Genomic DNA, 19793 nt, shown 5'->3' with positions numbered 1-19793 from the left:
GCCTATGGGTCTTTCATTATGCTAAAGATTGATAATTGGCCTAATGAATATGTTTTAATATATGCACTTGCATTTTTCATGTTTTAGAATTGGAGATAAAACTGAATTATTCAAAGACCTTTCTGACTTCCCTTTGATAAAAAAGAGGAAAGATGAAATTCAAGAAGTCATTGACAATATCCAAATACATTTACAAGAAATACGAAAAATACTAAAACTTCCTTCCATACAATATGTGACAGTATCTGGACAAGAGGTAATGTCAGGCATGCTTTTATTTTGTATCAGTTTGCTTGGAGTAGTAAAGCTATTTTAAATTATAAATAAAATCTAGGGGCAGGATATAAGTACCATTCTGAAAACTTTGTTTTGTTCCTTGTGAATATGGTTGACAAGTTGTTTTGGTGGTGCTTTATTTATCTGCTCATAAATTCAAGCAACTTAATATTACATGTTTTTATGTTATCTGTAAAGCTATGTCAGCTAATCTTGGTTATTATGAGCAGTAAGTTAGAGAATTTCGTGTTCTGAATGTAAGCAGGAGAGAGAAGTTCATGTTTGATTCCTGGCTTGTAGATGCTGAGGTGCTGCTAGTTGGACCATGTATCTAGATTGGATCAGAAAGTGACTAAATGATGATGTCTCCTCTCTACGTTAGGAGCACAGCTGCTTGAGGGGGAAGCTAGAGTGGAGACATACATTCAATGTGCCTTCCACAGTGTCTCCTCTCTACGTTAGGAGCACAGCTGCTTGAGGGGGAAGCTAGAGTGGAGACATACATTCAGTGAGCCTTCCAGAGTGTCTCCTCTCTACGTTAGGAGCACAGCTGCTTGAGGGGGAAAGCTAGAGTGGAGACATACATTCAGTGAGCCTTCCACAGTGTCTCCTCTCTACGTTAGGAGCACAGCTGCTTGAGGGGGAAGCTAGAGTGGAGACATACATTCAGTGAGCCTTCCACAGTTCTCCTCTCTACGTTAGGAGCACAGCTGCTTGAGGGGGAAGCTAGAGTGGAGACATACATTCAGTGAGCCTTCCACAGTGTCTCCTCTCTACGTTAGGAGCACAGCTGCTTGAGGGGGAAGCTAGAGTGGAGACATACATTCAGTGAGCCTTCCACAGTTCTCCTCTCTACGTTAGGAGCACAGCTGCTTGAGGGGGAAGCTAGAGTGGAGACATACATTCAGTGAGCCTTCCACAGTGTCTCCTCTCTACGTTAGGAGCACAGCTGCTTGAGGGGGAAGCTAGAGTGGAGACATACATTCAGTGAGCCTTCCACAGTTCTCCTCTCTACGTTAGGAGCACAGCTGCTTGAGGAGAAAAAAGCTAGAGTGGAGACATACATTCAATGAGCCTTTCACAGATTGAAATGCTGTTTAAAATGTGTGTCTTTGGATGTGTATGTACTTGAATTTAAAGTTTGATATTTGTATCTGAATGAGAGCCAGCAAAGCAAGGACTTTTAACATGTGGCTGTGGTTTTCAGACCTGTTCTAAGTCTTAAGGCATGCTCCTTCTATATCTCATACCTACTATACAAACTCTAGTTATGAGAATTTCAGAAATTGTACTTCATTAAAATGGCAAGTCAAGAAATTTGAGTAATTTCTATAAGATGAATGTTTTATTCAAAATTTTAAAAATTGTCTTTTTCTTATCAGGAAAAATTCAAATTATGTGCTTTAATTTTCATTACTTTGTGAATTACCAAAAGATTATCATTCTATGGCAACTTGAAATAAGAAATACAGTAAATGATAATGCTTATTAAATGTTCATGATGTCTTACATTTCATAGATTTAACCATTGATTTGTTACCTGATTTTCTAGCTAAAATTATGGTGATGCTATACTCAAAAGACAGTTTAAAAAATGCATTTCATGCAAAACACTCCATAACAGAACAACATGATTGGGCAATACTTATGTTTATTTCATCCATAAACAAATATCAAAATATTTACTTGTATTTATTGTTTACTCCATGTTTTATGACCTGATCAAGTAAAAAGAAACTTAAGTGCTACTGTTCTGGCTCTTTGGTGAAAATCAGGTGGTCACAGTTGCTTTAGTCCAATTAATAATGGATATATGGTAGAAGAGTGACTTTCTTGTGGTTATGAGTGGATATTTTGATAGAGAAAGCTGAGTGTTAAGTCCCAGTTTGGCCAGTTATGTGCTTCATGATTGAAGAAGCCACCTGTGTTGTGAGACTATTGTGAAGAACAGTTACATGCATGGAAATTCCTTCTAGTTAAAAGTTCTCCATTAATGTTACTCACGAACTGGCAATGGTATACTGCAGGTACCACTTATAAGGGAGTAGTTAAAATCCAGAGTAGTACTGTTTAACATATGTTAAGATTTTTTAAATGCACGTGTGTGTGTGTTCATGTACTGAGGGTGTGCATGTGTACACATGCATGTGAAGGCCAGAGGTATGTTATCCTTAGGAATGCCATTTGATACAGGATCTTTCATTAGCCTGGAGCTTGCCAATTAGGCTAGACTCACTAGCTAGCAAGCCTTAGGGAGTCTGCCCTCTCTACCTTCCCAGTGCTGGCAGTAGGGTGGCCACCATATCATGTGGTTTCTGGGGATGGAACTCAGGTTCTCATGTTCGTAAGACAGACACTTTACCAACTGAGATTATCTTCCCGGTTCCTACATCTATTATTTATTTTTTGAGGTTTTCTTTTCAGAAAAAGAAAAACAAAACAAGTTTTTAGTAGTTGGGTAAGTTTCCTAAAATCAGAAACCAAACTCTAGAATAGGTCTGGTTGGCCATAGTCTCTCTATGTGGTATTTATTCATTCCACTCAGATATTAACCCAAGAAGGTATTAATACCAAATATTTTATGAAATAAAATTCCTAAAATAAACGTTCCACTCTTGGGCAGACAATACTGGGATTAGTAGGTGATGCAGTCCAGTTCACATTGCTGGTAGAAATCACCCAACCAAGAGCAGCTTCTGGGAAAAAGAGATTTATTTTGGCTTACAGGCTCGAGGGGAAGCTCCATGATGGCAGGGGGAAACGATGGCATGATCAGAGGGTGGATATCACCCCCTGGCCAACATAAGGTGGACCACAGCAACAGGAGGGGTGTGCCAAACATTGGCATGGGGAAACTGGCTATAAAGCCCATAAGCCCGCCCCCAACAATAGACTCCCTCCAGGAGGCATTAATTCTCAAATATCCATCAGTTGGGGAGCTAGCATTCGGAACACCTAAGTTTATGGGGGACACCTGAATCAAACCACCACAGTAGGCACCTTTAAGTAAAATGGAAGCAAATGAGAACTCATCAGTGATACTAGGTGACTGTGTCGTTGACATTGTTGTAGTGTAAATGGTTAGGAATAAAGATAATCACTATCTTCTTTATACCTCTAAATATATACATATACTTTTTTTTTTTTTTTTGAGATAGGGTCTTACTCTAGCCCAGGCTGACCTGGAATTCACTATGTAGTCTCAGGTTGTCCTTGAACTCACAGAGATCCTCCTACCTCTGCCTCCTGAATGCAGGGATTAAAGGCGTGCGCCACCATGCCCATTCTTACCTTAGCCATATTCAGGTGACAAGTTAGATGTCCTCCTTTGTTGCCTTTCTGCCTGATTTCCTTGAGGTAGGACCTCTCACTGAACGTGGCACTTGTGCTGTTTTCCAGTTAGACTGGCTGACTCACAAACCCCAGTGATCTTTCTGTCTCTGCAGAGTGCATGGCCACACCTGGCTTTTGATGTGGGTGCTGGAGGTGGGATTGATGCCCTCAGGCTTGCCGAAAAGCACTTCTACGCGCTGACTCATCTCAGCCCTATTTGTTTGTGTTTATTAGCAACCTCCACAAGAATTTTATTAGTACATTGATGCTGTGTTACTTTCATTCATTTCTTGGAAAACAAAGATCGATTCATCCAAGCACCATGTGAATTTTAAACATTTAGAATTGTTAATTTTGTTTAAAAATGGACTAAAGAGATCAGCAAATAGTTTAGTTATTTAAAAGACTAAGAACATGGGCTAGAGAGATGGCTCAGTGGTTAAGGCTCTGGCCTGTGAAGCCTAAGTAAGGTTCTAGGTCCAATTCCACAGTACCCATGTAAAGCCAGATGCACAAGGTGGTGCATACATCTGGATTTGTTTATAGTGGCTAGAGGCCCTGGCTGACTGTCATTTGAGTAACAGTCTCTGACATTTAAACAAGACAGAATCGAGTCCTGGGAGAAGAACATGAGAGTTTGCTAGGATGAATCAAGGCAGACTTCTTGGGTTAACATTTAAGAAAGTAAGCCACAAGTATAGAGTAGGAAAAAAAGCTGTGAGAACTTTCTGAGGTTTCTGGAATATGTACTATTTTCCAATGTTAGTTTTCTTTAGCAGTGAAACTCATAAACAAAAGGCTTGTGTGCTCATTCTCAGGATGTTTGAAAAAGGAAATAACTCAAAAGAAATTTTCCTATCTTAAGGCTAATGTGTGTGGTAAAGCAAAAGGCTGGTGTTTGCTAGTCCTGAGAACACACAGTAAAAACGTAAGATGCACAAACAGTGCTGGCATAGAGGCTTACCAGGCAGAAAGGCCACATGAGCCCGTCTTACTCTACTCTCCACCCTGTTTGGTCTGCGCATGCGGTGGCCTGCTGGGTCAGTGGAAGTGCCTGGAGTAGAACATTCTTCATTGCACATGGGTAGCTACACAGGTTCTACTGGCTTCTTTTTAGAGTGCTCCCCACGCTTTACCAGTGACTTCTGTGGCACCCCGTGGCATGGGTCTGGCTGTTCCCTCCCCATATTGGTGACCCAGTATGTTCCTGAAACTTACTGTCTGCCTTCCCAGAACTGTTCTATAAAAAGGCCAATACGTCTTCTCACAGAACATCTTAAAATAATTATTTACTGTTTTAAGTGATTTTATCTTTATTTTTTCCCATCAACAATAATTAATTCTGACTATGATTTTTAGTTACTTTTTGTAGCTAAAAGTTTTTCTTTGAACTCTTTATTCTTAAGTCTATCATTGAGTGTGGCTGATTTGAAGCTATATTAATTTATTTGTATATGTGAGAATATCATTAAAATAGTCATTTATGTAAAAACTATAGTAATTCTATCAGTGGAAAAATAGATACTTATCTGTCAATATTACACCTTAAGATAGATGCATGTCATAAAACTAATAAATGTGGAGGCTGGAGAGATGGCTTAGCAGTTAAGCGCTTGCCTGTGAAGCCTAAGGACGCTGGTTCAAGGTTCGATTCCCCAGGACCCACGTTAGCCAGATGCACAAGAGGGCGTATGCATCTGGAGTTGGTTTGCAGTGGCTGGAAGCCCTGGCATGCCCATTCTCTCTCTATCTGCCTCTTTCTCTCTCTGTGTTACTCTCAAATTAAAAAAAATAAAAATAAAATGAACAAAATTTTTTTTTTAAAAAAACTAATAAATGTGGAAAACCATCACAAAAGTAGTGGTGGCCACAGAGTTCCTGGCTTCCATTGTGTACATGGTAGGTTTAAAAATATATTTAGTTGGGAGTGATGGCACACACCTTTAATCTCAGGACTTGGGAGGCAGAGACAGGATCGTCGTGAGTTTGAGGACAGGCTGGGACTGTAGTATAGTGAACTCCATCCAGATCACCCTAGGATAGAGCAAGACCCTACCTCAAAAAACAACAACAAAACCTATTTAAACAAAATGATTTGTGTATGTGTATGCCTGGGTGGTTGTACAAGGTTGCGAGCACACTGAGCAGAGACCTACAGGTGAGGCTTTAGGGCAGTTGTGGTAACAGAGTGTGATATCATTTCCTTTACTTCTCGGCTGATTTGAGAGATGCTTTCTTGGAAGCACAGATGAATCTGTATAGCAGGGTTTCTGAAGTGAAAGTGTGAAATTTCCTGTGGAAAGTAACACCTTCTTGTTGAAGTCAAACCTTTTGTTGTTGTTGTTGTTGTTTAGTTGGTTGGTTTTTGTTTTTTCTTTTTTCTTTATTTTTGAGGATATTTATAAGGAGTTCAGGGTTTTTTTTTATATTGAGCTATTACAAAAAAATCCTCTTCTGTTCACAGTAGAGTAGAGACCATATTATATCTCAAACCAGTGTCACATATAAAAAATAAGTATTTTAAAATTTTATGTATGTAGAAATTTTATTTGATCTGAGTAATAGAATTCTTAAGATGAGTGTGTACTAATGAATGAAAAGTTACTAATAAAAAATACCACTTTTGGTATGACATAATATTAAAAATATTAAAACCCCTAGTTATAGCCTTTATTTTAAACTTACTCAACATAAATTATACTTCATTTTAAGTACTGAAACCCTAATTAGTCTCACTTTGCTATTTGATATATGTTAACTCTCCCAAGAATAATAATGGATTTTTGAGTGGTTAGGTAATATACTCAATTATTACAGCCCCCAAAATATGATGGTTGCCCACTTAAATATCTAATTGTCTATTTGCATTTATTTCAGTTTATGATTGAAGTGAAGAGCTCTGCTGTAGGGTGTATACCTTCAGACTGGGTTAAAGTTGGAAGGTAGGTTTAAACCGTGAGCTACGACACCCATATGTGCCTGTGTACTCCTAGACTGGGCATACTCATATGCTCCTGTTTTGGTATTTTTATAGAACCTTTAGCTAAAGATAGGATTACCTTAGCTATTTTATCATTGATTTTGAAATAATTTTGAAGAACATATTTTTATGCATCTGTTTTCTCCCTTTGTAAATTACTGTTTTGTCCCTAAAGCTCAGAGTACATAAGGAGAAAAGTTGAAGCGCCTTCTCCTGGAAGATTAATTTGGTTGCTTGAACTTCCTGATGAATGCTGTGTCTGACATTTCTTTTATGAAGCTGAAATTTCATTTTCCAGCTCACTGAGCTTCATGTTGCTTTATTCTTTAATGCTGTTCTTGGCACATAGTTATACAAGTTACTTCTTTTTGTAACTTATATCATGAGCTGATGAAAATAAATGACTCAAAACCAAAATTAGGAAGCCATATTGTCTCCTTGGTTAGTCCAGCCCTCAAGGGAGAGCTGCCCTGAAGAAGCAGTGGTAGGAAGTGTGCCTGCCTGCTGGTGTGTCTGTGCTGCCCTGAGGCGAAACGCTGCATTTGCCAAGGTAACTGGTCAAAAGCAGCAGTAGCTAGTGACAGAGTGAAAGAACTCTCGGCTCTGCTGGCAGAAGCTGTGCTCTGGAGCTGAGTACTGCAGATTTTAGACCTTTCCTCTTCCTTTGTCTTACACTGCAGCTTCGGGATGTGACATTACTGAATTTGTCTGTCTGTCACTGACTGGGTCTTGCCAGAAGACAAAGCTGTCCTAAACATGCTTGCCTAGAAGTCTAGATTAAATAATTGAGAATTAGCAAGTGAGGCATACATCAGTATTAAGACCTTTTAACATCCAGTAGTACAGTTAGAATGCAGAAATAGGCACTTGGGTGAGGACCCGTCACCACTTATGGGTTGTCTGTCTGCCATAATCTTGACATAAGGGTAGATGGCCTTACAGTATGACCAACCGGACTTTGGAGATCCAATAAGTTGCCAAATTAAAGATAATTGTGATAGTTAATATAAGAGTTGGGAGCAAATAAAAATCAAGTCACACCTTACCTTGCAGAGCTGTCATATCAAAATGGTAGCGTCAGCAGCAGTAACAGCCCCTAACACCGAGGCACTCACCCTTGCTAAGACCTCTGCTTGACCCTGCCGGCACTGCTCTGAGGTGACGACTGTGACAAGCCCATTTCACAGACAAGAAAAGGGACAACAGAGGAAGTTGTCCATGTGTACAAAGTGACAGAGCTAGTCAGTGGCAGGATTGAGACCTTTGCCTAGGCTCTCTGCCCGGGGACTCCAGCTCTCCTCAGTGCCGTGCTGTAGAACGTGTTGGTGGAGAGAGCAGAGACTGCCTGTGAGCCCAGCGGTGAGCCTGTGGGGTTTCTTCTCATTCTGCCCCACTGGGCCTGGAAGAGCTCTTGTCTATTTACATCTCAAATCCATGCTCTTTTGTGTTGATTTTGATGCTTCTTTTTTCACTGAAATATGTCAAACAGAAGTGTGCAAAAATCAAGAATAAAATGACCTCACCAGTGTATTCACTGTCTAGCTTTGTCATTCTTTTTTTTTTTTTTAAATTTATTTATTTGAGAGCGACAGACAGAGAGAGAAAGACAGATAGAGGGAGAGAGAGAGAATGGGCGCGCCAGGGCTTCCAGCCTCTGCAAACGAACTCCAGACGCGTGCGCCCCCTTGTGCATCTGGCTAACGTGGGACCTGGGGAACCGAGCCTCGAACCGGGGTCCTTAGGCTTCACAGGCAAGCACTTAACCGCTAAGCCATCTCCCCAGCCCTGTCATTTTTATAGTATTTGCTCCTGATGGTCTAAGCAAGCATTTTTATTTAGCATAATTTAAAGGATGAAGCTTTTCTCTATGAAATAAAAAATTTCAGCTCTGACTTTTTTGGGTAGAATTTGAAATACATTTTAAAAGTTCTTGAACAGTCATACTCTTTAGAATCAGTACCTCAGGAGCATCATTAAGGAATGTTCCCTATTTACAACTATTTATGTTCAAGGTTCATCTGTCAATAATAAATACTTTAATTTTCTGAAGTGATGTCATTACTGATTCTCATAACCTTGATTTTCTATTTATGCTCCCCCCCTTCTAGCACAAAAGCTGTGAGCCGCTTTCATTCTCCTTTTATTGTGGAAAATTATAGACATCTGAATCAGCTCCGGGAGCAGCTCGTCCTTGACTGCAATGCTGAATGGCTTGAATTTCTAGAGTGAGTTGACAATGAAAACTATAACCTGACTTTTTGCTATGAGAAATAGACCGGAAAATCTTTCCATCAAAAAGAAAATTAGAGATTACTGCTTGTGACCTGCTACAAAATAGTTGAGCACTTGTGTTCTTAGATTTTATTTATAATCCATTGAGATGGAAACTCATCTCAGTCTTTGACGAGAGACACCAAATGTGTGCTATTGTTGCTGTTGTAGTGTTTTGTTGCTAATGATGCCTGGAAGAATCAGTTTTTGGAACTCTACCTTGGCATTTACTTTTCTGACTGAACAATGGCAAAAAAAAAAAAAAAAAAGGATTTTATGGAATGTTTTTCAGCTTTTTAAAATACCCTGTGTATTTTCTTCCTAGCTGTTTATTTTGAAAGAAATTTAAATCTCATGAAAAGTTAACCATCTTTGCACCCTCATCTAAATTTAGCAAGTATGACTTTTTGGTGCCTTTGATTTATAGTTCTCTTGTGTGTATACCTCATGTGTAATATATATATATGTATTATATACCTAATATATATAATATATGTGCATGCAAACATATACATACATATCATGCTACTTTAAGTACTTAAGCATTCATCTCCTGAAACTTAGGACATCCTGCTGTGTAATTTTTTAAATATTTTTATTTATTTCTTGGAGAGAGAGAGAGAGAGAGAGAGAGAGAGAATATGGGTGTACCAGGGCCTCCAGCCACTGTAAACAAACTTCAGGCGCATGTGCCATCTTGTGTATCTGGCTTATGTGGGTCCTGGGGAATTGAACCTCAGTCCTTTGGCTTTGTAGGCAACTGCCTTAGCCACCAAGCCATCTCTCCAGCCCTGCTATATAATTTTAACACCAATATTACATCTAGGAACTTTACTTTTTCTTTTTCTTCCTCTCTTGTTTTTTTTTTTTTTTTCTTTTTTTTGAGTTAGGGTTTCTCCCTGTAGTATGCTGACCTAGAATTCACTGTGTAGTCTCAGGCTAGCCTTGAACTCACAGCAATCCTTTACTTCTGCCTTCTGAGTGCTGGGATTAGAATATGCACCACCGCACCCAGCTATCTGGTAGCTTTTAATTTTAAATTTAATTGAATTTCCTCAATACCTCATCCTATTTTCTTTCTTTCTTTCTTTTTTTTTTTAAATTAAGTAAAACATTATATGGATAGGTAATACACTTTTATCCCCTTCCCCAATTCCTGTTACCCTGGGGACCTCCTCAGCGGGGTTATGGTAATCACTGTGGAGTCATGAACGCCTGTCAGTCCCTGTGGGCTAGCAGGGGATCATGCCCCAGGGTATTCCTACCCACTCTGTGGCTCTTACAGTCTTTCCATGCCCTTTCCCACAGTGTCCCCTGAGCCATGGCAGGCCTGTTGGAGATCTGATTTAGTGTTGAGTTCTCTGTAGTCTCTGGATTTCTGCTTTCATGGGTTCTGATTAATTTTTGTGTCTGTCACAGTCACCCTGAGCTTGACAGATGTGGGAGAAGTGGCAGGTCTCATGGTGGGCAGTTAGTTATGTTCTTGTCATATTGATGGATCTAGACTCTCCTCTGTTTTATCTGCTTTATCTGCCATCTTCAAAATGAAACAGATTCTCCAACCAAGTATGAGAGCTATTTAATACCTTAATTGTTAAAAATATTTTTAATTACTTATTTGAGAGAGAGAGAGGGAGAGGGAGAATGGGTGTGCCAGGGCTTTTAGTCACTGCAAACGAACTCCAGATGTATGTGCCACTTTGTATATCTGACTTACCTGGGTCCTAGGGAATCATACCTGGGTCCTTTGGCTTGCTTTGCAGGCAAGTGCCTTAGCTGCTAAGCCATGTCTCCAGCCCAAACACTCCAATTTTTAAATGAAAGATCCAATTTTTCACACATTGCCTCTTTATTTTGATCTTAATAGTTGGCTACCATTTTCATTTTATGATGAGAATTTTTTTTGGAAAAGCCCATTACATGATCTCAAGGACTGTCTCATATTCTAGATTGACCTTCACGTGTTCATACTGACAAGTGCTAGATCACTGGTGTGCTGCTCTGTCACGGTCAGCTCTTGGAAGGGTGTTTGTGCTTTGCTGACACACTCACTCATTGCAGCTCCTAGCAGTTGACTTTCTTGAGTTGGTAGGTTTAGATGGGAGTGGACTGTGATGCAGCAGCACACCAGTGATCTAACACTTGAGCTCACCAATGTGGCTAGATTGACTAGCCATGCATCCCAGGGAAACTTGTGTCTCTCCCTCCACAAGGCATGGATTCCAGGTACACACACTGTGTCTTGCTTTTATGTGGATTCTGGGGTTTTGAACTCAGATCTGCATGCTGGTATGGCAGACATTTTACAAATGTCCTCAGCCCAAGACTAAAAAAGATAGTAAGTAGAGACTTCTCCCCTGTTTTTCTAATCAGTCTTGAGTGGTGAGACCATAGAATTAGTTTTCCAATTTACTTATCTTGAAATTTTTGAGGTTGACTCAGAGTCTTAAATAACAGAGATAGAAATTTGCTCATTCATTTCCTTTCCTGGTTTACCTTCAGTTTCCTACTGTAAAAACACTTGAAATCTTTCACCTTTTCTGGCTTTTTCTATAGTAGAATCAGGTAGAACATGGAAATTATTCTGAACTTATTCTCTTGAAGTAGCCAAATTACACTTCAGTGGCCACATTCTAGAAGGGTCTTGGGAGTTGGTTAGGTAATTTCAGGCTCACAGATTTGGCCTGTCGTTTCCCCCATTCATATTCCAGAATAAAAAAAGTTCTGGGCTAAATTCCTTGGTGATATTCTTGATTTGTTTTTTTCTTTCCTATCCTCTCTTTATCTGTTACCAAAATTTTGGTTGGCCTGTTTTTCTCTTTGAGCTCTCTCTCTGATTTTCCCTTTCTGTTCTCTTCTGATATACTACCACAAGAACCCGTAATGTCTTTGTTTTATTCTGACTGGGCCCTTCTCCCATATGAACCTATTTTATTTGCTTATTTATTTATTAGATCGAGAGAGAGAGAGTGTGTGTGCATGCAAGAGTGAGCACTCCAGGGTCTTTAGCCATTGCAGAAGAGCTACAGATGCATGCACCACCTTGTTATCTGGCTTATGTGGGTACTAGGGAATTAAACCTGGGCCCTTCAGCTTCACAGGCAAGTGCCTTAATCACTAAGCCATCTCTGTAGCCCAGAAATCTGCTTTTATCTTACCATGCCTTTGTTGTAATTCAGAGAAGCTGTGTGATCTAATGCTAAATATAACACCATAGAAGCATATGATACTCAAAGCACTTTAACTAATTGAAGGAAATAATGTAAAACAATACTAAAATTTGCTACAACTTTGTATGTGTACCACCACATAATGAATAGCATATAAACCTGTGTATTTTAAAATATTGAAAATACAGGTTTATTATTATAATAAACTTATTAGTTATATATTTATCTTTGGAAAAAAATACATGTATTTACACAGATGTTCCTTGACCTTTGAGGTTTTATCCCAGTAAACTCATCATAAGTAGGGAGTACTGTTTAAACTAAATTAATTCTACAAGCATCATCATAGTGTACACTAGAATATCTGAAATGTGCTCAGAACATTTACATTAGCCTATGCTTGAGAGAGTACCATATGTTATCATTAGTTTAGGGGTAAAAACAGAGTTCATCATTGGAAATACTGTTTCTACTGAATGTATATCACTTTGGCATCATTCTAAGGTCAAAAACTTGTAATTTGATTTAGCATAAATTGAAGACTACGTACATGTGGACTCATGCTAGCTACTGTTGATTTTAACTCCTTAATTTTTCAAACAGATGATTTCAGAAGTTTCTACAAAATGTGCATATATATACATGTTACTTTAAAAATTTAAAGTTATGGGCTGAGCATGATGGGGCAGAACTGTAACCCTTGCATTTGGGAGGCTGAAGCAAGTGGGTTTTAATTTGAAGGCCAACCTGGGCTACATAGTGAAACTTTGTCTCTAAAATAGAGCACAAATGACAAACTAAAATGTACATTAAAGTTTTTAATCCAAAAATATTGGCTAAAATTTAGCTAGAGCATTTGTAGCTAGAACCCTATTTGAGAGCAGCATTGTTTTGCACACTGTTGATTGAGTTGCCAGATGGTATGAATATTATGTCATAAAAAGAAGACTAACCTCAATGTACCTGACATCAGAGAATTGAATCCCAACCATACCAGTGTATCTGCTACTTACTGATGTAATGTTGTGCATTAGTCATAAGGCTTTTTTTTTATATCAAAGAGTTGTAAAAAAGAGACTATAAACACTGCTGGGAATGAAATCTCTTTTTAAAATGTCTCCCTTGTGTTCTAGAATACTGTATTGAGTAATCTCACTTTAAAATTCTTTAAAAAATGAATTATTATATCTGTTACATGTTTATATGAAGAAATGCATTTCAAATGAAATGTAATCTTTTTCATTCATATGAACTGTCAATACCGTTGAGTGAGATCTGATAATAGAGCTCTCCATCCCTCCAACAGCATTTGAGCATAAGTGTCTTCATCTGTTTCCCACTGTCCCAGAAATAAAATTATTTCTTTAACCTCGGCCTTAAGTTAGTTGATAGCGTAGTGATAAGTAGTGAGTGTATTGTCATGACATAAAGTCAATCTTTCCAGTATTTATCTGAACTGCTATTTTTCAGCTTTAGTTTTTCTAAGTGTGAATGATCTCTGGAATTTGGCAAGAGGTTGCAGCATGCTCAGAGATACAAGAAGTTACACAAAACATCTCTAATAGTCATGATGACCTTAGTCCTCTGTTTTGTTTTGTTGTTGTTTTTCTTTATTAACTAAAACGGTGTCCACTTAAAGCTATGTTGCTTTTTTTATTCCTGAAAATTGAAAGATCATTAGAGACATAGGATGCTTAATACTAGTAAATTAGGATCTTGATGGTCTTGATGGGACCTGAAAAGGAGTGGTAGAAAGGTTAACAGTGACTAAATAGTGCTTAAGTGCACTGAAGATGATGGAAACATCAAATATGATTTCTGTCTGTAAAAATTTGGATACCAAGATAAGATGGCTAGCAACTAGAATAGGCACAACATAGGCCACAGTCTAAAGGGTGAATCTAAAATCGAGTCCAGGGCTGAAGAGATGTTTCAGTTGGAAAAATGCTGGCCATGCAAGCCTGAGGACGGGAGGTTAGATCCCAGCACCCGCAGAAGCTGAGTGTGTTGGGGCTCCCCTGCAATTCCAGGGCTGGGGAGGGTCAGAGGCAAGAGGATTGTTAGGACTTGCTCATCAGTCATTCTAGTAGAAAAAAGGCACAGACTTCAGGTTCAGTAAGAAGTGCTGTCTCAGAGAAACAAAGTACGAGGGACCACGGAGGACACAGTGTCAGGGTCACTCTCTGTCCTTCGCATACATGGGTCTCATGCTGCCTAGGCAGACCTTGCACTCCCTATGTAGCTTGGTGTGACTCTGAACTATTTATTCTTGTGCTCTAACCTTCTGAGTACTGAGATTACAGGTGTGTGTTACCACACCCAGACAGTTTTGTGAATTTCAAACGTCTATAATCAGTTACGATTCACACATATTCATAACTCACATAGTACGAGTACTTCATGGTGCTCCTAAAGTTTACTGGAATTGATTTCTATATTTTTGTTAAGATGTGAAAGGTGAAACATCATGACCAAGTAAAATGTGGAACATAGTATAAATTGTAGGTATCTTTATATAGTTACTTTTTTGTTTGTTTTTTGGTAGGGTCTCACTCTAGCTCAGGCTGATCTGGAATTCACTATGTAGTCACAGGGTGGCTTCAAACTAATGGCGATCCTCCTCCCTCTGCCTCCCGAGTGCTGGGATTAAGGGCCGTGCGCCACCACGCCCGGCTTTATATAGATACTTTTTTAGGTTTACAAAACTCTGTCCCACATAAAATAGAACCCTTAGTAATCAACTATTTCATTCAGATGGTAGTGTAATACAATCTCCATCTCTGTTGCTTGTTAGGAATGCCTACTTGTTTTGTTTGTGCTTATATTTGGTAGTCAACCCATTACTTACAGCTCAACTTTTGTAGGTCTAAGATCCAGCTTGATTATCTTGTTGTTTCTCTAGGAACTTCCGTGAACATTACCACACTCTGTGTAAAGCAGTAAGTCACCTAGCAACCATTGACTGCATTTTCTCTTTGGCCAAGGTCGCTAAGCAAGGAGATTACTGTAGGTAATGTATATTTGTTTTTATTTCTCTTGTTTTGCTTGCTTTAGATAAAATAACATTGTCCAATTAATTTCAGTGTCTCTATTATAGAATACCGTGGTCACTCACATGGGCTAGGCTCCTGGTGAAGCTGCATCTCGGGAGCATGCAGCTTCATGTCCTTGCTCACTCTTGTACGGCACATCATGGAAAGACATGTTTGGTATAACTCTAAACGTGAATGTTGTATTTTAATTTTGATGTTAGGAATGTTTGAATAAAACTTGGGCACTTCTTACATTGTTAGCTTTCAGGTGGATATTTATAGCATCTTTAACTTTATTTTTACCTTGTAAAAACTTGACCATGCAACGAAGGCCTCAGCTTAGGGTGGGGGTTTCCCTGAGCTGTTGTCTCACTCTTGTTGAGAGCCGACATCGACGCCACTGTTCTCTTTTGGTCTCTGAGCATCCCAGCATGCTTTATTATCCTTCTTGTAAAGGATGTGTGTATAAAATGGATCTAGCTCTAAATAATTCCTTTAACTTTTGAGTAAGTTGTCTTCCAAAAGCTTCATTTTAAAACTAGGCAGTTCAAAAAATAAACTATTTTAGCTTACTAGCTTATTGTAAAGATTGAGAAGAAAGCAATAATGGGCGCAGTCAACATTGCCTAACAATACCTGTGGCAATCACCAGGGAGAGACACTGTTGCATGTCACCTTTCATGACTGCGCTTCATCCCCAGCCTGTGCTGGAGTGTCTACAATGCCCAGTGACTAATTTATTTGAAAAAGTTTGTTTAATGTACAGTGTTTCTTAACTTAGAGAGGATTGAGTATACAATTATCTTTCTAAAGGCTATGGACTGTTTCATTTCACTTTCCTGTCCATTTGGGGTGATTTTATCATGTCTGGAATAACAGTCATGCTTTACATAGGTTCTTTGCATTTTCATTATTGCTTAGTTTCTTGTCCCATCAAAGGGATGTGACAACACATACACAGATTTGCCTTCAAGTCCAAATCAGGGGCTGAGGAGATGCTGAGGTCAGCGCAGCTCCTCCAGCTGCACCGGCAGCCCTTGCTTTCTCCTTGCTGTACGGTGGGCTGTGCCCTCACAAACCACTCAGCACCCATGTGTGCAAGACTGGCACCTCGTGGACCTCCAGCCTGCCCCAGGACCTGCCTGGTAGTGCCCTGTTGTTTATTAGCTCTCTCTGGTAGTCGTCTTCTGTACTTCCTCTAGCTGGGCTGTTCTTAGTTCAAAGGTTGGTCCAGGTTACCTGATTAGCCACTAAGACAGTTCAGAAAGTGACTTGCATGTTGAAAGGCTTTCCACACTGTACACTACATATTTTATATTAAAAGTCTGAAAAAATAAACCATGTCATATCCTGTTAGTAGTATATTACATCAATCTCTGGCAAGAGTCAAAGTGAACGTAAATAGCTAGAAATAGAAAACATAAAATGTTTTGTAGATAGAAGTGCTGAAATTTACATGTATTCTTTTAAATTTTCAGCTCATTTAGAGACTTTAGTGCATGTGAAGACTTCATTTAGTTCAAGTTCAGAATTGTAATCTTTTCTTTCTAAATATTAAATGCCTTTGGGTAAAAATTTTTATTTTACACCTTTCTAATTTGTATTCCTGATATTTGTTTTTCCATTATTGATTATATTCTGTTCCTCTGAGGCAGTTAAAAGAGAAAGTTGAATTTTAAAAAATATAAGATACAATAAATAAATTTGTTTGAATTCAAGTCATTTGTTCTTTCTAGGAAGCATCTAAACACCTTCATTCTTTCTCTGCACAGCCATAAGTCCATCAACTTATGCATGCACACACATCTAAACACGTTCACGCATATATGAGCATACACGCATACACACATGATGTGTGAACACACAAAGAATTTGAGGGAAATGGTGGCATGATGGTACGCTGGGAAAAGGCCAGGAAACTGCTGAAAGATGTTTAGCACACCTTGCCTATCGTTCTTGCCACAACTATTCTATGCTAGTATATTATGCTAGCTCTGGGAATTTTCCTGTGCTTCTTATTTTACTGGGAAGTGTTTTGTCATTGTATAATTTTTTTTAAATTTTTTTGTTCATTTTTATTTATTTATTTGAAAGTGACAGAGAGAGAGAGGGAGAGAAAGAGACAGATAGAGAGAGAATGGGCACGCCAGGGCTTCCAGCCTCTGCAAACGAACTCCAGACGCGTGTGCCCCCTTGTGCATCTGGCTATCGTGGGTCCTGGGGAAACAAGCCTTGAACCGGGGTCCTTAGGCTTCACAGGCAAGTGCTTAATCGCTAAGCCATCTCTCCAGCCCATGTCATTGTATAATTTTGATAGCAATAGAGTACAGCAGAACAGACCACTCACAGTCAGTTTTATTCTAAAGTAAAAATCTTACTGGGAAGTCACACCAGTGTCATGATGATGACATATTGATTTTTTTGGCAAAGCATCTAGGGTTTTATGTGAAAACTGACATTGCAAGTCCTTTCATTTCCTCTTAAAATAAATTCCTAAACCACATAAAAATCCAGTCTTCAGAATTACATTCTAAGATCCAAATTTTTCCCCTTGTTATTGTAAATAGACTTCTTCATGCATAATTTCAGCTTATTTAACACAACAGACACTGTAGCAAGACAAAATTAGAATGATGAAATTAAGTATTTAGAAAACTAGTGTTGGTGTTACAAATAAATTCTAAAATGTGTTTGTCTGGGTCAAAGAACTTGAGAAGGGAAGCTAGGAGTTGGTTCAGTTGGTAAAGTGGTTGCTTCATAAGCTCAAGGATCTGAGTTCAATGCCCAGCACCCACAAAAATGTCAGGCATGGTGGCATGTACATGTGATATTAGCATTGGTGGAGACAGAACAGTCCCTGGGACTCCTAGCCAATTAGTCTAGACCAATTGGTGAGTTCCAAGCCAATGAGAGACCCTTCTCAAAGGAGATGGACAGCGTTCCTGAGGATGACACATGAGGTTGTCCCCTGGCCCACATACATGCACACACTCAAGTACATCCATGCACACACAAGTATGCCCACACACATGACATATGGACACACATGCACACCACTCACACACAAAGAATTTGAGGAAATTGTTGGCATAATGGTATGTTGGAAAATGCTAAACAGTTGATGAAAGATGTTCAATAATTGACAGAAATTTATTGACAATCTGAGATTGAGTGGTCAGGTGACAATACTGATAATTGTGTATTAAAACCATGAGGGAGTACCAGGCGTGTACTACATTGTGAAATACTAGAAAATGTGAATATACCACTTGTAGTTGAGAGTATGGAAAAAAACCCTAATATCCTTATGGTAAGAAGGTATATTGTTACAGGTAGTCCTATCTATTAAAATAAAAAGTATGCTTTAGAAGATCTACCCCAGGAACTTACTGTAGCATAGAGAAATACTTGAGCACAGAGATGCATATTGAATTATTTAGTGCAGCATTGGACACAGCTAAGTATCTGTGTAGCTGTTTCAAAAGAATGCTGGAAATTTGACGAGAGATGACCCTTTCATCTTCATTGCCATTCTTAAGAACAAAGTTAATTGTCTTTTATGTGTCATATGGGCCCAAAAGATATTCATCTGTCTCTGAGAAAAACTTTGAGACCTTTAGTGATCTTATTTTTCTTATGTCTTCATACATTTATTATTTTTATCATTCTAGGAATGATTTCAATATGGTTTATCAGTTATTTTCACGATAGTCTAAAATTCTAAAATAAAGTGAGAATGGAGAAGGAGAAGAGTGACAAAAAAAATCACTGCCACACATAATTTCTCTGTTTTCTAATTGTGTTTCTCCAAATGTTAAAACATCTTTTGAGATGATATGAAAGAACAGCACAGGCTCCTTTGGTGTGATCTCCTTTATCTTTCCTGGGTACAGCCACTGCCCCCCCCCCAACAGGGTCTCAGTCTAGCCCAGACTTGTCTGATCTTGAACTCACTCTGTAGCCCAGGCTCACCTTGAATTCATGATGATCCTTCTACCTCCGCCTCCAGAGTGCTGGAGTGTCAGCATGAGCTGTCACTGTCAGCTGTGAGACTTTTCATTTTGGACTTAGCTCAAGGGAAGACAAGGAGTCTCTTGTATAAACAGAGTCTACAGTCATGACTTACTATATTGACTCAGGATACACTATTGGTGCAGCATCAAGAATTGATTTGTAAATCATATATTTGTAGGGTGAAATGAAATATATTCTCAGTTAGTCACTCCATAGCAACCACTGAGCATGAAATTTTTGGTGACAAGGACCTGTTTTACTAAAAGACATGTAATGGTCTTCTGTGTTTCACTATATTTGTTCACCAGGTTTTTCTTGGTACAGTTTGTAGGTGGGTGGGCAGGAAATTGAAAGGAAGCAGATAGCATGAAAATGAAAGGATTGATTTGATTGATTATTCTAGTTGGTATTTATGAATCTAAAATGGAAAATGTTTTGCATTATGGAATGAAGATAGCTGTCTTATCTTTGAGTTTTAAAAAACTTCAGTCTGGAGAGATGTTTCAGCAGTTAAGGGCACTTGCTTACACCCATATAAAGCCACATGCACTTCTTAATTTTTTTTTTCTTTAATGAGAGCATGAGCAAGAAACAAAGAATTGGCATGCCAGGACCTTCAGCCACTGCATTCGAACTCCAAACCTGTGTGCCACCTTGTGGGCGTGCACGACTTTGTGCCACCTTTTTTGTTTGGCTTATGTGGGACCTAGGGAGTCG

At 38.9% G+C, this 19793-nt stretch overlaps 1 protein-coding gene across 1 annotated transcript in view; it reads left to right on the top strand.

Annotated features, from left to right (window-relative positions):
• The window catches only part of Msh3 (mutS homolog 3), a 184198-nt gene that overhangs the window by 110918 nt on the left and 53487 nt on the right, over nucleotides 1-19793 (top strand). Inside the window, exons 15-18 of the mRNA XM_045134112.1 lie at nucleotides 88-256; nucleotides 6487-6551; nucleotides 8698-8814; nucleotides 14933-15040. Coding sequence (XP_044990047.1) covers nucleotides 88-256; nucleotides 6487-6551; nucleotides 8698-8814; nucleotides 14933-15040 — 459 coding nt within the window. The remainder of the gene's footprint in view (nucleotides 1-87; nucleotides 257-6486; nucleotides 6552-8697; nucleotides 8815-14932; nucleotides 15041-19793) is intronic.

The sequence above is a fragment of the Jaculus jaculus genome, chromosome 14, assembly GCF_020740685.1.
Source record: "Jaculus jaculus isolate mJacJac1 chromosome 14, mJacJac1.mat.Y.cur, whole genome shotgun sequence".
NCBI classification, from domain to species: Eukaryota; Metazoa; Chordata; class Mammalia; order Rodentia; family Dipodidae; genus Jaculus; species Jaculus jaculus.
This window is presented reverse-complemented; position numbering and strand designations above follow the sequence as displayed.